Consider the following 15761-nt stretch of genomic DNA (forward strand, 5'->3'; position numbering starts at 1 on the left):
AAATCTGCCCATAGCCCTCACATCAAAGCTGGCCTGCATCGACCTCTTCTCTCTCGGTCAGCGGGGCCTAGTGTGGTGTGTCCCAGAACCCAGGGCTCTGCACTTGGCATTGATGGGAGCTGGCCCACCTGAGCAGAGGTTGGTCAACGCTGGGGCCGGCAGTGTGGGGACTTGGCGGCTGTTTTTCTGTCACCACCACTGTTTATCTAGACCACAGGCAAGGTGTGTTGGGAGAAATGCTGGGTGCTGGGAACAAAACCTCACTGTGTTCATAATTTAAGTCATCCTGCATTTGTGGTTTGATCCCCAGGTTTCTGTGCTTTGAAAAAAAGTGGTTTTTGTTGTTGTTTTTAGTTGTATTTTATTTATTTGAAAGAGAGAGAGAGAGAGGTCTTCCATCTGCTGGTTCACTCCCCAAATGGCCGCAAAAACCAGGGTCTGGCCAGGCTGAAGCCAGGAGCCAGGAGCTTCTTCCGGGTCTCCCATATGGGTGCAGGAGCCCAAACCCTCAGGCCATACTCTGGTGCTTTCCCAGGCACATTAGCAGGGGGCTGGATCCGAAGTGGAGCAACCGGGACTCAAACTGGCACCCATACAGGATGCCAGCATCGCAGGCGGTGGCTTTACCTGCTACTCCATAACACCAGCCCCTTAAAAATCTGTAAATTGAAAGGAGTCCCTACGTAGTTGGAGGATGTTCTGTTTAAGGAAAAAGGAAAGGTTGCCGGTTGAAATGCAGCTGTTAACCAGGATCGTTGTCAGGCTCCCCCAGGGAGTGTTGGGGAACCTGGCATCAGCAGGGCTCCATCTGGCGGGCGTGGGGTGAAGAGTCGGGAAACCCACCTCCCTGGGACACTTCGTGGCCCCTCTGTTCGTCATGGCTTCGTAGTCTTCTGCTTTTTCAGCGCTGTTCAAATACCTGGGCTTCTCCCCCCTGTTTTTTATGGGACCGTTTGTTGGTTTCCCCCAGTTGCCCCTCAGAGACCAGCTCAGTAGTGTGGGGTTGGCTGAGACGCTGCCTCGTGGTTGCTGGTTGTAGGGGTCCTGTGGTTCCCGTTGCTCTTGGGAGGCACCCCCTGAACCTCCTCCAGGTCTGTGGTGAGTTCTTAGTGCTGCAGTGCCCCCTGGGAGTCGTGTGTGCCGTTGCATAGAAACGCCTGCAGAAGCGCAGGAGCCCAGCAGCCCGGGCACGCTCGCCGGGGTCTACTCGGTGCCATCCCGCCCGTGGTGGGACAGGCGTGAGGCACATGCAGCCCTGTGCTTCGTTTCCTGTCCCTGGATGGGAATAAGACCTTCCTCCCGAGGTGAGTCCGGACTCGCTCCCTCTTCCACATGCAGCCCTGTGCATCGTTTCCTGTCCCTGGATGGGAATAAGACCTTCCTCCCGAGGTGAGTCCGGACTCGCTCCCCCTTCCACCAGGCCTGACGGCCGTCCTGCCCATAGCTGATGCTCTGCTGTTTATTCCTGGGTCAGAGCCCTCTCCAGTACTCGCCCCTCCGCACTCTGATTCAGCCCTTCGCTGGCTCCTTGCTTCTGGGCTGGGTGCACCCCAAGGCGCGGACAGCCTAGACCAGGTGACCAGAGGGTGGCGACCCTGTGTACCTGATGTCCTTCACTTGTAGGTTAGTGTGTGCACCTTCCTCCACTTGTCAGTGTTACTTCCTCTGTGTTGGCTTCTCCAGCTGAGCTGTCAGTTCCTCAGGAGAGGAGCCGTCCGGGGCCTGCCCCAGTGCCCGGCCATGGGGAGCCCTCTCAGGCCGTGCTGGCCAGCCTGTCTTGGGTGGGGGGATACTGTCTCCCTCCTGTGAAGAGCCGAGCGTGGCTCGGGGGCATGGGGTAGGTGCCAGGCAGGTGGGAATCGGGGCCCCTGGAGACGCGGTGGGGAGTGGGCTCTGGAGCTGGAAGAGCTCTGTCCCCAGGGAGGTGGGACCCTCAGCACACGCGGCTGGGGTGTGGCAGCACGCTGGCCTCTGCGGGACCCTGTGCGGTGCCTCACGGCCTCATCTCACGACACCTCTGGGGATGGTCACATGCTTCTCCCAGTCCTACCCTACACCTCTGCCCCCGCAGCCCGTGGCCTCCGTTCAGCTGGGCACAGCCTGCTCCCAGGCTCTGTTAGGAAATATTTCAGTCCTGACATGAGTTGCTTGTGTCTGGTGCATTCTGGGAGAAGAGCTGGGCAGTTGAGGTTCTTAGGAATTAGTGACCCAACCAAGAGGTGGTGAAGTCAGCCCGCAGAGCCGCTCCAGTGCAGAGCCCGCGGGCTGGGCGGTGTCCTCCGGACGCCAGCACCCGGGCGGGTGTTCATTTCATCTGCCTCAAAATAGTAACCGCAGGTGCTAGAGAAGCCAGTGGAAGCTGGTGCGGGTTCAGGGGGAGTGGGTTCTTCCCCCGCTCTGGGGTCCCCCGTGGCTGAACTCGCCCTGCCCCATGGGCCCAGATGTAGTCCCCCCAGGGCCCCCCTCCCCCAGGAAGCACAGCTGCAGCAGAACAGCGGTGTTCCCCCAAACCAGGATCGCGCCAGGAGCCGCTCGCGGCAGACGGCTCTCCCCTCCTTGCTGTCATGAAAATGCCGTTCAGGACAGCCAGGGTCTGAGGGTGCGCACAGTCACTCTGTGTGTACCTGGGAGTTTCCCGACGCCTCCCAGCACGGGCATGGAGCAGTGAGCCTGGAATAGGCCGCAGCAGCCCCCACATCCCCGTGCCCATGCTGTCGAGAGCCACTGCTCTGTGGGGACAGTGTCTGCACACAGACCGCCCAGAAACCTTGCTAAGGTGCAGGTCCCCAGGCAGCAGGTCTGGTGAGGCCTGAGAGTGGCTGTGATGGCAGTGAGCTCAGGGAGGAAGCTGTGCGCCGCCCAGAGACCGCAGCGTGCGTGGCAGGGCAGCTCGATTGGCACACCAGGTGAGGAAGGACAGGGCAGCAAAGCCAGGGCCCTGCAGTGTGGCGCCTGGGTGACCTCGGGCAGGTCCCTCAGCTCCCCCAGCCTCCCCGGTGCCCCCGCAGGGTTAGACCAGCAGGAGCAGTGCCTCCTTCCTGGGGTCAAGAGGCACACGGGGCCCTTCCTGGCACAGTGCCGGCTCTGATGGGCCGGGTTCGTGTGACCACCACCCTGGGGAGTCGTCGGTGAGCTCAGTGACATCAGACATGTGGCGGGGGTGTCTGGAGGGCAGCGTGGAGCCAGCGAGCTCTCTCTGTGCTGTGCCTGGACAGTTGACGGCAGCCTGGGGCGAGTGAAGGCTGGCGGGGGTGTCTGGAGGGCAGCGTGGAGCCAGCAAGCTCTCTCTGTGCCTGGACAGTTGACCGCAGCCTGGGGCGAGTGAAGGCGGCGATTGTCCGTCAGGCTGGAGAACTCAGCCGTTCACTTTTGTATTTTTTATTCATACTTCGGCCCATTTGTCCCCTCCATTCAAACCCAGCAAGTCCTGGGCTGTTCTCGTCCTCTTGAGCCAGATGGACAGGCCCGGAGCCCAGATGAGGGGTGCAGTGCAGGGCTCCTCCGTGCCAGTGCCTGCCCTGGAGCGCACGCCCCACACATCAAACCCTGCGGCATCCGCAGAGAGCGGCCAGACTGGCCAGGCCTCCCAGTGGCCTCCTGCCAGGCGCAGCGCCCGGGTCCTCCCCCTCCCTCAGCAGGCAGTTGGACGCAGGCCCCTCTCTCTGTCCCCGGCAGGCTGGGCCTCCTGACCGCACCAGCAGGCTGCGCTGCTGCTGCAGTTTCCAGCCGTGATGCAGTCGTGCTGCCCGGCCCCGCCCGGATTGCAGGGTGCCCGTCTGCAGCGGGGCAGAGAGGGGTCCCTGGGGAAGGGACGGCCCTGGTGGTTGACAGTGCTGGGGGTGTACAGCCTGGCTCCGTGCCCCCCCCCCCCCCCCCGCACACCGAGCCCTCCCGCCCGCCGTCTGCGCCGTTGGCAGAGCTGCTTTTGAACCACTTCGGAAAGCACAGTCAATGGAGTTTTCTAGCTAGGGCACGACGTTTCCAGCTGTCCCCCCTCCGTCCCCCAAGCGCGTGAGTCCCTCTGGCCAGCTGCTGGTAAAATCTGCCCTCAGGTGGGCAGCACGCTCATTGCTGGGCTATTGGGCTCGGCCACCTGATGGTCAGCTGCTCTGAGAAAGTCCTCACACTGGCACAAGCTGACCAGTCAGATCCCCAGGCCAGGCTGAACTGGAAACTCTGGCTTAGGAAGAAAAAGCGCCGCTCCAACAGAAGCGCCGCCCCCTCCCCACCCCCGGTTTTCTGTCTTTCCTAGTTTTACCGTTCAGCCAACTTAGTGCCACGCCCCCACCTCAGAAAGGCATCGGTGTGAATGTGTAGGTCCTGTTTGCACCTGTTTGCTGCTTCTGCCAGCTGAAGAGGGGTGTTGGTGACATCACTGACCGCTGGAGGAGACGAGACAGTGGCTCTTCCCTGTGGACTAAGGAGAACACCCACATCTCCTCCGCGGTGGCCTCCCTGGCGTGGCAGCTGGGACTGCCAGCCCTGAGAGGGGAGGCACCATTAAGGCCCCCCTGTGGGCTTCCTGCAGCGCCCGCCCTCGCATCAGAGCCCTGTAGGGTTCCAGACCCCGGTGCTAGCGACCAGGTGCAAGGCTGTCTTTCCCAGGAGCTTGGTCTCCACTGAGCAGGCCTTAGGGGCCACCAACCCCTGTAGGGATGTACTGTTCAGGACCCCTGCCAGTACCTGCTGCTTGTAGCATTCTTTCCGCTGGGCACTGGCCGCAGCTCTGGTGAGCTGTCACCTGCTGACCAGCAGGCCCGCTGCCCACAGGCTCCCTCCCTCCCCGCCAGGGTGGTTCCCAGGCTTCTCACAGGCAGGCCCAGATCCTGCCCTGGCTTCAGGGAGCAGCCGTGTGCCGGGCCTGGCAGGTGGGCACTCTGCTGGCCACCTTGTCAGGTGAGCTCTTGACCCACACCACGGAACAGGAAGTCAGTGTGGAGCCATGTGAGGGCGACCTCAGCCTGTGTGGGCCAGCAGTGCCCTGGGGTCTCCACGGGTACTCACTGGGGCTCCAACCAGAAAAGCTGTGGGCTGCTCTGCTTCCAGGTGGTGGCACAGAGACCTTCAGGCTGCTGGACATGCCCTCTGGGCACTGCCCATGGCTACCTACCACCTGTGGTGACACCAGGCAGGGGCTGGAGGGCTGGCTGCCAGCCTGGAGGTCATCGCCAGCAGGCCTGGCGGCAGTGGAAGTCTCAGGAGGGCACTGGGAGGGCACCAAGTGTTCTCCGTTTTCCTTGGTCGGTCTGTCTTGCCTTTTCCTGGAATATTTCACAGGGTGAGTGTTGACTCCACCTGCTCAGCTGTGGTTGGTATGTATGAAGGCCAGACCAGAAGTTGCAGGGGGAGTGGATTGCTCCTGTCCTGTTGTCTGGGGAGGCCTTGAGCTTGTAGTTCAGAGAGGGGACATGGCCGTGGGAGTTGGGGCAGTGAGAGAGTGGGCCTCCTGGCAGGACAGGCCTCCAGCGAGCTCCCCAGCACAGCTCAGTGGAACTCACGTGGAGTGGGACAGAGGGGCCCGGCCTCCCTGCCGGGGCGGCTGCACAGGGTTGCCCCCCGTCCCCTCCCTTGCTGCCCGGTTGCCTTCCCACAGCCTCCCAACAGCCTCTTGGGATTCCGGCTGTGCTCTGGCCAGATCATCGAGAGCCGTCCTGTGCCTTGCAGGCTTTTCGGCAGCACCCTGACCCGGGTGTGACCATCAGAAACGTCTCCAGATGTCCTTGGGGGCAGAAAGGCCCCCACTTGAGAGCCGCTGGGCTCTCCCTGCCCCTCTGTCGCGCGTGCTGTGCCTGACAGCCAGGTGACGCTTTCCTCATCGCCGTCTGCTCAGAGCCCTCCGTCCCGTGGCTCTCTCAGGCCGCCTGGCCTGGCCTGGGCTCCTTCCTTCCCTTGAAGCCTGCCAGTGTCCAGGCATACTCGGCGGTGCGGCGTCTTCGTGCCTGCTTGCTCTCTGCATGGAGAGCTCACTCCCTTACTCCACTCAGATCTCTGGCCAAAGGTCACCGCCACATGACCTTTCCTGACCACACATTCAAAATCACTTCTGTGGACACTCCTCTCCCGACTCCCAGATCACCTTGTTTTTCTGTCCGGCTCTCAGCACTGCCTGACCTGTGTCCGCCTGCCTCCCCCACGGTGCCCAGTCAGCATGGGTCAGATGGGCAGACTCCTTAAAGCCTGTCGGCACCCTGGCCCACCCCGGCCAGAATCCTGCTCACCGCCCCCCCTCCCCCCAATGCATACACACACAGACAGGGCCCTGTGCTGCTGCTGCTGCCGTCTCTAAGAGGGAGGCAAAGACGCTGGTCCTGGGGTCCCCCGGCAGCCCCAGTGCCGTCACGTGTCCACGTAGTACGCGTTCAGTTCGCTGCCCAGGACCCTCCTCGCACAGAAGCACGGCTGCCGGTTTGTTCTCTTTCTTATCCTTTTTCTGTTTGGAGATCTCTGGTAGCTGCGGCTCTCCAAGAAACATGAGGCTGTAGCTCACCAGCCCTGAGGCTGTTGAGAACGTTAGCGCCTGTAGTGACAGCTGGACTGTGTGTGTTCCCCAGCGCTGGACCCCTCCCCGAGACAGCCCTTCCCATACTGCGTGCAGGGCCCAGCCTGTCGGGAGAGATTGGGGTTGGCTTCCTGGCTTAGCTTTCACCTTGTTTCCCAGAGTGGGCCGGCGCCCTCTGGTGTTCCCTTGCGAGGGCCAGCTGGTACCTGGGGTTGGGTATTTGCCCTTTAAGGGTGGGAGGGAAGTAGCCGGCTCTCAGGGACCCCAGGACAGCAGCCGGGGCCTCCACAGCTGCCTTCCACATGCCCCCACGGAGAAAACGCATGTCACCTTTCTTTTTTTTTTTTTTTTTTTTGACAGGCAGAGTGGACAGTGAGAGAGAGAGACAGAGAGAAAGGTCTTCCTTTGCCGTTGGTTCACCCTCCAATGGCCGCCGCGGTCGGCGCGCTGCGGCCGGCGCACCGCGCTGATCCGATGGCAGGAGCCAGGAGCCAGGTGCTTTTCCTGGTCTCCCATGGGGTGCAGGGCCCAAGCACCTGGGCCATCCTCCACTGCACTCCCTGGCCACAGCAGAGGGCTGGCCTGGAAGAGGGGCAACCGGGACAGAATCCGGCGCCCCGACCGGGACTAGAACCCGGTGTGCCGGCGCCGCTAGGCGGAGGATTAGCCTAGTGAGCCGCGGCACCGGCCGCATGTCACCTTTCTTACCAGAGGAGTCGCTCCTTTAGACGCCTGGAGCTGCCAGAGTGTTTTACCCTGCGCCCCCCTCTGCGGCCCAGGGAGGGATGAGCTATCTGCGTTGTAAAGAGGGTGGACTCTGGGGCCAGCCCGAGTTCCAGCCCCAGCCGCACCGCTCACGCACTGTGTGACCTTGAGCAGGATGCTGGGGCGTTTCCTGTTTGTCTCCGTGAGTGGGAATGACAGCAGTGGCGTTTCGTGGAGCTGTGGAGCAGGCCCCTCGCAGGGGAGGGTCCAGGGAGTGCTGGGAGAGTCCCTGGGGGTGACCGAGGGGAGGACGCCAGTGATGCCTGCCGGGAACACAGCGGTTCCCCCTGGAGCAGCTAGCACAGGTGCGCCCGGGGAGAAGTGCCCAGCGTGCAGGCGCGGGTGCCCTGGGAGCCCGGCGGTGGAGCTCCACGAGGCAGCCCCTGCTGCCCACTCCGTCACGGTGTGGAGGAAAGGGAATTGCTTGTTGTGGGAGGGTGAGACCGGCTCCCTGCAGGCAGCTTCCGGGTGGAGGGCACCGCTCACGGCCAGAGCACAGACCCCTCCCCTCGGTGCCCAGCCCTGTGTGCCTGCGGTTCTGGGCTTGTGATGGTCAGCTTCGTGTGCTGTCTGGTGCCTAAGCCGGCCTTTGAACTGGAGCCTCAGTTTCCCCTGCACTGTCAGTCGGGTGGGACAGGTCAGGGTCGCGTCAGAGTCCACGCGGACCAGCTCTGTGGCTGTGCACTGTCAGTCGGATGGGACAGGTCAGGGTCGCGTCAGGCCACGCGGACCAGCTCTGTGACTGTGCACTGTCAGTCAGGTGGGACAGGACAGGACAGGACAGGGTCGCGTCAGAGTCCACGCGGACCAGCTCTGTGGCTGTGTACTGTCAGTCGGGTGGGACAGGTCAGGGTCGCGTCAGAGTCCACACGGACCAGCTCTGTGGCTGTGCACTGTCAGTCGGGTGGGACAGGACAGGGTCGCGTCAGAGTCCACACGGACCAGCTCTGTGGCTGTGCACTGTCAGTCGGGTGGGACAGGACATGGTCGGGTCAGAGTCCACACGGACCAGCTCTGTGGCTGTGCACTGTCAGTCTGGTGGGACAGGACAGGGTCGCGTCAGAGGCCACGCGGACCAGCTCTGTGGCTGTGCACTGTCAGTCGGGTGGGACAGGACAGGACACGGTCGGGTCAGAGGCCACACGGACCAGCTCTGTGGCTGTGCTGCGCTGCCTTCCCTGGCAGCTCTTAGTGGGACCAGCACGGATGCCCGGGCGTTGTCTGCAGGCTCTCTGCAGGGGCCCCTTCCCAGGCACCCCGAGTAGACAGGGCAGCCCTCCCACCACACGGCCCAGCCCCTCTGCTCTTGGGTTTCTCAGCACTGCAGCTTCTGGCAGCTTCGAAAGCCTTGCAGCTGTGGCTTTTTGATGCCTAAAATGGGTGGCAGGGACCTGGGGTGGCAAGAGCGGGGCCAGCCCCAGGGTTGCAGCGTGGAAGGTTCTCGGTGCAGAGAAGTGGCGGCGCACTGTGCCTGAGGATTCCGGGCGTCTGACCTGGGGCTCCTGCATCCGACAGTGAGGCTCGTGGTGCTTCCTGCAGGCTGACGGGCGCTGCGCTGACCCCCGTAAGAGCCGCATTCTGCTAGCAGCAAGGTTTCGGCTTCATTGCCGGTGTGGCTGGGACCTCGCACCGGGATCTCTCTCTCCATCGCTCTGGTCCCCTCTGATGCTGGCGGCCCTTCCAGTGCCCAGGGCTGGAGCCAAACAGCCTGTGTTGGGGAGCGGCCGGCGGGGTCTTGGAGGGAGCAACTCTGCTGGTCTCGTGGGTCGGGTGTTGGAGGTGGGCGTCTGCAGAGACCCCCCGTCGCCATGGCGCAGTGAACTCCAGAGCAGTGCCCTGGGCTCCGGCAGAGCCCCCGCAGCAGGGCAGCCGCTGGGTGCTGGTGAGGGGTGGGTGGTCGGGGGCTTGCGGGGTCGGCCGGGCTCCAGCAGCCACGTTCTGAGCGTTACTTAGCAGATAGGAGCAGGCTGCTGGTCAGGAGAGATAACCAGAGACTCGGGCGTGGTGCCCTGTGGTGCTCGCCGGGCTAGGGGTGGCCCTCCTCAGCCAGCGTCCTGTTCCCCTCCCCCTCCCCCACGCTGGCCGGCCAGGGCAGAGGGCAGGCACTTGATGTCATAGAAAAGGGGGAAACTCACAGTGAAGTGCACTGCTCTCCGTGGGGTGGGCTGTGAAGTCGTCACCGAAGTGCAGCCTGGCGTGATCCGTGTCTCCGCACAGTCTGGAGGCCCTCTAGGGAGCCTGCGATTTGCCAGGGGAGGGGAGACTGGCCGCAGGGCCCTGGGGGCTCCTGGGTGCAGTGCTGGCAGGGTGCGTGCGGCTTGTGAGCATGCGGGTGACGCACCTCGCGGGGCAGCTGATGCCCTTGGGAAGAAGTCGGGAAGCAGGCGTCATCTCTCACCGCCGTGTGTTCTCTGTCGCAGCTGAAACTGGAGGACCGCTCCGTCGTGCCCAGGGACGTGGTCAGGCACATGCGATCCACCGTGAGTCTGCCCACCCCACGCTGCACGTGCAGGAGAGCTTGGGGTTGTCTGGGTGGGTGTCCCATGGTGGCCTTGGCTTGGACGCCTCCTCCCTCCCCCAGGACAGTCAGTGTGGCACCGTGATAGACGTCAACATTGACTGCGCCGTCAAGCTCATCGGCACCAACTGCATCATCTACCCAGTCAACAGCAAGGACCTGCAGCACATCTGGGTGAGCTGCCCCCCCCCCGGCCCCCGGCGGCCTCTGGCTGTCAGCGCAGCCACTCTGTGCTGCCCCTCCCCCCGCCCTCGCCAGGCACTGCCTCCCCAGGTCAGGTGGCAGGCCTGTTTTGCTTTAACACTTAAAATACATTTTTAAAAAATATTTATTTATTTGAAAGGCAGAGTTACAAAGAGAGCGCGAGGGAGACAGAGAGCTCTTCCATCCACTGGTTCACTCCCAAAATGGCCGCAACAGCTGGAGCTGGCCTGATCTGAAGCCAGGAGCCAGGAGCTTCTTCGAGTATCCCATGTGGGTGCAGGGGCCCAAGCACTTGGGCCATCCTCCGCTGCTTTCCCAGGCCATAGCAGAGAGCTGGATCGGAAGTGGAGCAGCCGGGACTCGAACCGGTGCCCATGTGGGATGCTGGCCCTGCAAGCAGAGGATTAACCTGTCCCCATCTTTTTTTTTTTTAAAGAGTTAGTTAGTTAGTTAGTTAGTTAGTTGACAGGCAGAGTTACAGAGTGGCAGAGGCAGAGAGAGGTCTTCTATGCACTGGTTCACTCCCCAGATGGCCACAACAGCCATAGCTGCACCGATCCAAAGCCAGGAGCCAGGAGTTTCCTCCAGGTCTCCCACATGGGTGCAGGGGCCCAAGCACTTGGGCATCTTCCACTGCCTTCCCAGGCCACAGCAGAGAGCTGGATGGGACGTAGAGCAGCCAGGAGTCAAACTGGCGCCCATGTAGGATGCTGGCACTGCGGGTGGCGACTTTACCCGCTGTGCCACAGCGCCAGCCCCCCCATCTTTGTTTTCCAGGATTTATTTTTAAACTATTTGAGGTTTCCCACACGTTGTAAGCTCCTGGCCCCGCCTCACACAGGGGCCTCACAGCTGTGCTCATCTCTCTCCTCCCCCAACCTTCCTGTCCTCTGCTTTCCCCTGAGACATCTGAGCAGACTGCAGCCAGTGCCCTGTCGCCCCAGAACTGCACAGCGTGCATTCTGCAGACACAGGGCGCGCTCCTGGCAGCCTCCTGGTGGCGCTGACATCACCGCCCGTCCCGCAGCCCGCTCTGCCCAGCAACGCCTGCTTCCCCTTCTGATCCGGGCCCCATTCAGAATCATTCTGCATTCGGTTGTCGGCTCCTGGAGCTCTCGGGCCTGGAGGGGCTCCCTGGTCTTCCCCTGTCGCGGATCTCCTGGCAGCGATAGCTGGTGGCGCAGCCGGCCTCGCCCGGTGCATGCCAGGCGCGCTCTGCCCGTGAGTCCCTGGCCGCACCACTGGGAGCGAACATCTGCTCTGACCCCTGGTGGTGCCGTAGCCTCCCTCATAAAGTCTCCATTACCTATCTGTAAGTGGTTAAGTGTGTGGGGACAAATTCCAGGATGTGTCATCACCCCTCACCCACACCCCAGCCCCGGCAGAACCGGCCGTCTCTGGTGCCTGCTTGGTTGCTCCCTTTTCATGTCCGTGTGGAGCCCGAGGTCCCTGGATCCTCACGGGCTGTAACCCGTGCCTGCCGTCATCTGCTGCCTTAATGATCCAGACCTGGCCAGCGCAGCTCCTCCCGCTGGCTTTTCCGTCTGTCACGCTTCGTTATCTGCTTTCCTTCTGTGTTTAAAGTTCTTTCTTTTTTTCTTACACCACGAGCTCTCCGAGCTCATGTTGCATTTTCTTCTGATCCAGCGCTGGGATCGGCTGTTTCTTCTTTGCGAGGAGAACGTTATCTTAGAGACCGAGATGTGGGTGCAGGGTGTGCTGACTGCGGCCAGGCCTCCTAGAACAGCTCCAGGGGTCCTAGCCCGCGTCTGCTGACGCAGCGGGGTGCACTCTGACACCCCTGATTCCAGTTCCCCCCCTGCACGCTGCCTCCCTCTCTCCCCGAGTCGGTGAGCACCTTCAGCACCGAGAAGCTGGGCTCTTGCTGACCTCATGACACCTGCCCAGTGACTCAGGGTGCTCCGCAGCCTCCCTGCCACACGGCTGCCCTCTCACCAGGCGTCCTGGGCCAGGGGTGCACAGGCCTCTGCGTCGTTCTCCCGTCCCCACCACGTCTCGGCCTTCGCTGGGAAGGGGAACCGGGACGTGGCCCAGAGCTCTCGGGGAGGCCTGGCAGCAGGTGTTAGGACAGATGTCCACCTCCCTCCTCCCCTGGCCCAGTGGGTGCCCTGGGCATCAGTGTCACCTGCTCCTGCCCTGCCCCTGTTCCCTTGACCTGCAGCCCTTCATGTACGGGGACTACATTGCCTACGACTGCTGGCTGGGGAAGGTCTATGACCTGAAGAACCAGATCATCCTGAAGCTCTCCAATGGCGCCAGGTGGGTGTCTCTCCGCCTGCCGGGAGGAGGGGAGGCGGGGTGTCCCTGTGGGGCCAGACCTCGTCAAGGGGAGTGACAGGTGAGGAGGAGGGCAGGCGGGGTGTCCCTGTGGGGCCTGTGGGGCCAGACCTCGTCAAGGGGAGTGACAAGTGAGGAGGAGGGCAGGCGGGGTGTCCCTGTTGTGGGGCAAGACCTCGTCAAGGTGCTGCGGGCATTTGGGCTCTTGCATCCCAGAGCCAAACCCCGTGCGCTCTCCTCATCTGCTGTGGCCCGGTTCTGGTCCCTTAGCTTGAGAAGCATCATCCTTTAGATCTCTCCCGGGAGCTGCTGGAGATCAGTCCAGGTCTCCCATGTGGGTGGCAGGGACCCAGTTACTTGAGCCAGGACTGCTGTCTCCCGGGTGCATGAGCAGGAAGCTGCAACAGAAGCAGAGTGGAACTTGAACCCGGGTATTGCGGCACGGATGGCAGTGTCCGCGGCACCAGACGCCTGCCCTTGCCCCAGTCTGAGGCACCCGGTGAGGCGTAGGGTTTTGCACCAGCTCAGAGGCTGCGCCGCTGGCAGAAGATGAGTCGTGTACCCGTGGGAGTTCTGGCCCCTCCGGATCACCACTCTTTGAAGATTCATTGATTGGAAGGAGTACAGACAGGAGAGAGGTCCTCCATCTGCTGGCTCACTCCCCAGAGGGCTGCAGCGGCCCAGGGCTGGGTCAGGCTGAAGCCAGGAGCCTGCAGCTGCATCCAGGTGTCCCCCATGAGTGGCAGGGCCCAGGCACTTGGGCCGTCTCCTGCTCCTTCCGTTAGCAGGGAGCTGGATCAGAAGTGGGGCAGCCGGGACTTGAACCCATGCCCATCATGGGAACCAGCTTCACCGGCAGTGCAAGCCACCGGGCCCCAGAGCCGCCCCGTCGCCACTCTGGCACTTGGCCGTGTGCCCCCTGGTGGAGACCACGCCTCTCTCCACTGTTTCAGGTGCTCCATGAACACGGAAGATGGTGCCAAGCTCTACGATGTGTGCCCGCACGTCAGCGACTCGGTACGTGTGCTCTGCCCAGGGTGCTCAGGACGGAGCTTTCTCGGCAGGGAGCGTGGAGCGGCCCAGGCTCCTCAGCAGAGTGGTTTCCTAGAAAGGGGCAGGTGTGCGCCGAGCGCCCGGAAGTTGGGCAGGAGTTGCAGGACTCCGAAGTGCACCCTCTCAGGGGTGCGTGGTTCCACCTCAGGGTGCTCCTGCTACCTTAGGTGCTGGTGGGTACACTGGCAATGGCTACTTTGTACGTAGACGAATACGCTGAGGGCCAGTGGCTCTAGAGCTTCAGGCCTGACCAAAGAGTGACCCCTTGGCCAGCAGCACTGGCTCCAGTAGGGCTTCTCAGGGAAGAACGAGTCGGGATCCACTTCATACCATCCCTGGGTGGTTCGTGTGTGCTTGGAGAAGTGGTGGCTAGTGCTGGAGGACTCGGTTTGGGCAGCGTGCCGGCTGCGGCTGGCGGGTGTGGAGAGAACCAGCTCACAAGACTCTGCTCTGGCCCCCAACCCTCAGGGTCTCTTCTTTGACGACTCCTACGGCTTCTACCCGGGCCAGGTGCTCATCGGCCCCGCCAAGATCTTCTCCAGCGTGCAGTGGCTGTCAGGGGTCAAGCCTGTGCTGAGCACCAAGAGCAAGTTCCGCGTGGTGGTGGAAGAGGTGGGGGCCGGGGAGCTGGGGCGCTGAGTCCTGAACCCACCCCCGGGGCTGCCCCCTTCCGGTCCTACTCTGAGGGTGCAGCCTGCTCCACCTGTTGGTCCAGAGGCCTAGAGGATGTAGGGAACGCATGCTCTGATCGCGGGGCCCCTCACAGGCGGAGTCCTCCCGCGTGAAGTGCACAGGCTGAGCAAGGCGGGGGTCGGCCCCGCTAGGCTGCGATGTGGCAGTGGTCCCAGGACGGGCAGGGGCCGTATCACAGCCGGGGCCTGCTCTGCCACCTCTGAGCCTGATGCTGCAGCCTTAAGGTCCCCGTGCGTGCTCCGGAAGTCAGGTGACCGCTCTCAGAGCCTGCCTGACAGCCGCTGCTCCCGTCACCGTCCCCAGGTGCAGGTCGTGGAGCTGAAAGTCACATGGATCACCAAGAGTTTCTGTCCAGGGGGCACAGACAGCGTCAGCCCCCCGCCCTCTGTCATCACTCAGGAAAACCTAGGCAGGTGAGTGTGTCTCGGCCTGGGCCACGCCCTGGCTCAGATGGGGGGGGGGCCGGGGGGCCAAGAACACCGACAGCCGCCTGGAAGTGAGCCCGGCCCAGCCCTGCTTCTCCCCGCCAGGGTGAAGCGTCTCGGCTGCTTTGACCATGCTCAGCGGCAGCTCGGGGAGCGCTGTCTGTACGTCTTCCCAGCCAAGGTAGAGCCGGCCAAGATTGCCTGGGAGTGTCCGGAAAAAAACTGCGCCCAGGGGGAGGGCTCTATGGCCAAGAAGGTATGTGCTTGGGCTTGGAGGTTGGTGGGCACTTCAGGAGGTGGCCTCGAGCCTTCTCCACAGCCAAGGGTGATCCGTGCTATAGGCCTGGGGGGTTGAGGGGCCGCCCTGAGGACCCTTGCTGGCCACCTGGGTGTGTATGGCCATCAGCCGCCAGACAGCAAAGCCTGGGACCAGCACGTCCCACGGGCCCAGGGCAGGCCCAGGACGTCCCACAGGCCCAGGGCAGGCCCAGGACGTCCCACAGGCCCAGGGCAGGCCCAGCTGCCTGCCGCTCCCCCCAGCTCCCTGCTGCCTGCCCTCCCTCGCAGGTAAAGCGCCTACTGAAGAAGCAGGTCGTGCGCATCATGTCCTGCTCCCCGGACACCCAGTGTCCCCGCGACCATTCCGTGGAGGACCCAGACAAGAAAGGGGAGGCCAAAGCCAAGAGTGAGGCGGCGTCAGCCAGCCCCGAGGAGACCCCCGACGGGTCCGCCAGCCCGCCGGGGACGCAGGATGAGGGCGCGGAGGAGCCGCCCGAGGCTGGCGAGCAGCTGCCCCCCTTCCTGCTGAAGGAAGGCGGGGACGACAGGCTGCACTCGGCGGAGCAGGACGCGGACGACGAGGCCGCCGACGACACGGATGACACCAGCTCCGTGACCTCCTCCGCCAGCTCCACCACCTCCTCCCAGAGCGGCAGCGGCACCGGTCGCAAAAAGAGCATCCCCTTGTCCATCAAGAACCTAAAGCGAAAACACAAGAGGAAGAAGAATAAAATCACTCGGGACTTCAAACCGGGGGACAGGTAAGCAGCCGTAACCCTGGCCTGAGACCAGGCAGAGCCTGCGTGTGCCACGCACGGGCCGCGAGCTTGGTGACAGCTCCAGGTGCCCCCGAAGACGAGCTGTGCAGTGCCCCGGGGGGGCCTTACGGAACGGAGAGGTCTGGGTGAGGTGCAGAGCGGGCATGCGGCGGCCCCGAGACCTTCTGGGAGGGACCACGTTCGCCTGAGCTCTCAACCGGATGCCGTCCCCAGAGGAGGCATCGAGATGCCGCGGGACTGTAGCCTGG

At 63.0% G+C, this 15761-nt stretch overlaps 1 protein-coding gene across 1 annotated transcript in view; it reads left to right on the top strand.

Annotated features, from left to right (window-relative positions):
• The window catches only part of UBE2O (ubiquitin conjugating enzyme E2 O), a 54185-nt gene that overhangs the window by 31680 nt on the left and 6744 nt on the right, over nt 1-15761 (top strand). Inside the window, exons 2-9 of the mRNA XM_008250909.5 lie at nt 9685-9744; nt 9846-9956; nt 12169-12266; nt 13238-13301; nt 13806-13949; nt 14334-14443; nt 14561-14711; nt 15023-15495. Coding sequence (XP_008249131.2) covers nt 9685-9744; nt 9846-9956; nt 12169-12266; nt 13238-13301; nt 13806-13949; nt 14334-14443; nt 14561-14711; nt 15023-15495 — 1211 coding nt within the window. The remainder of the gene's footprint in view (nt 1-9684; nt 9745-9845; nt 9957-12168; nt 12267-13237; nt 13302-13805; nt 13950-14333; nt 14444-14560; nt 14712-15022; nt 15496-15761) is intronic.

This window comes from Oryctolagus cuniculus, chromosome 17, assembly GCF_051225735.1.
Source record: "Oryctolagus cuniculus isolate XC-2025 breed Fujian yellow rabbit chromosome 17, ASM5122573v1, whole genome shotgun sequence".
Lineage (NCBI taxonomy): Eukaryota > Metazoa > Chordata > Mammalia > Lagomorpha > Leporidae > Oryctolagus > Oryctolagus cuniculus.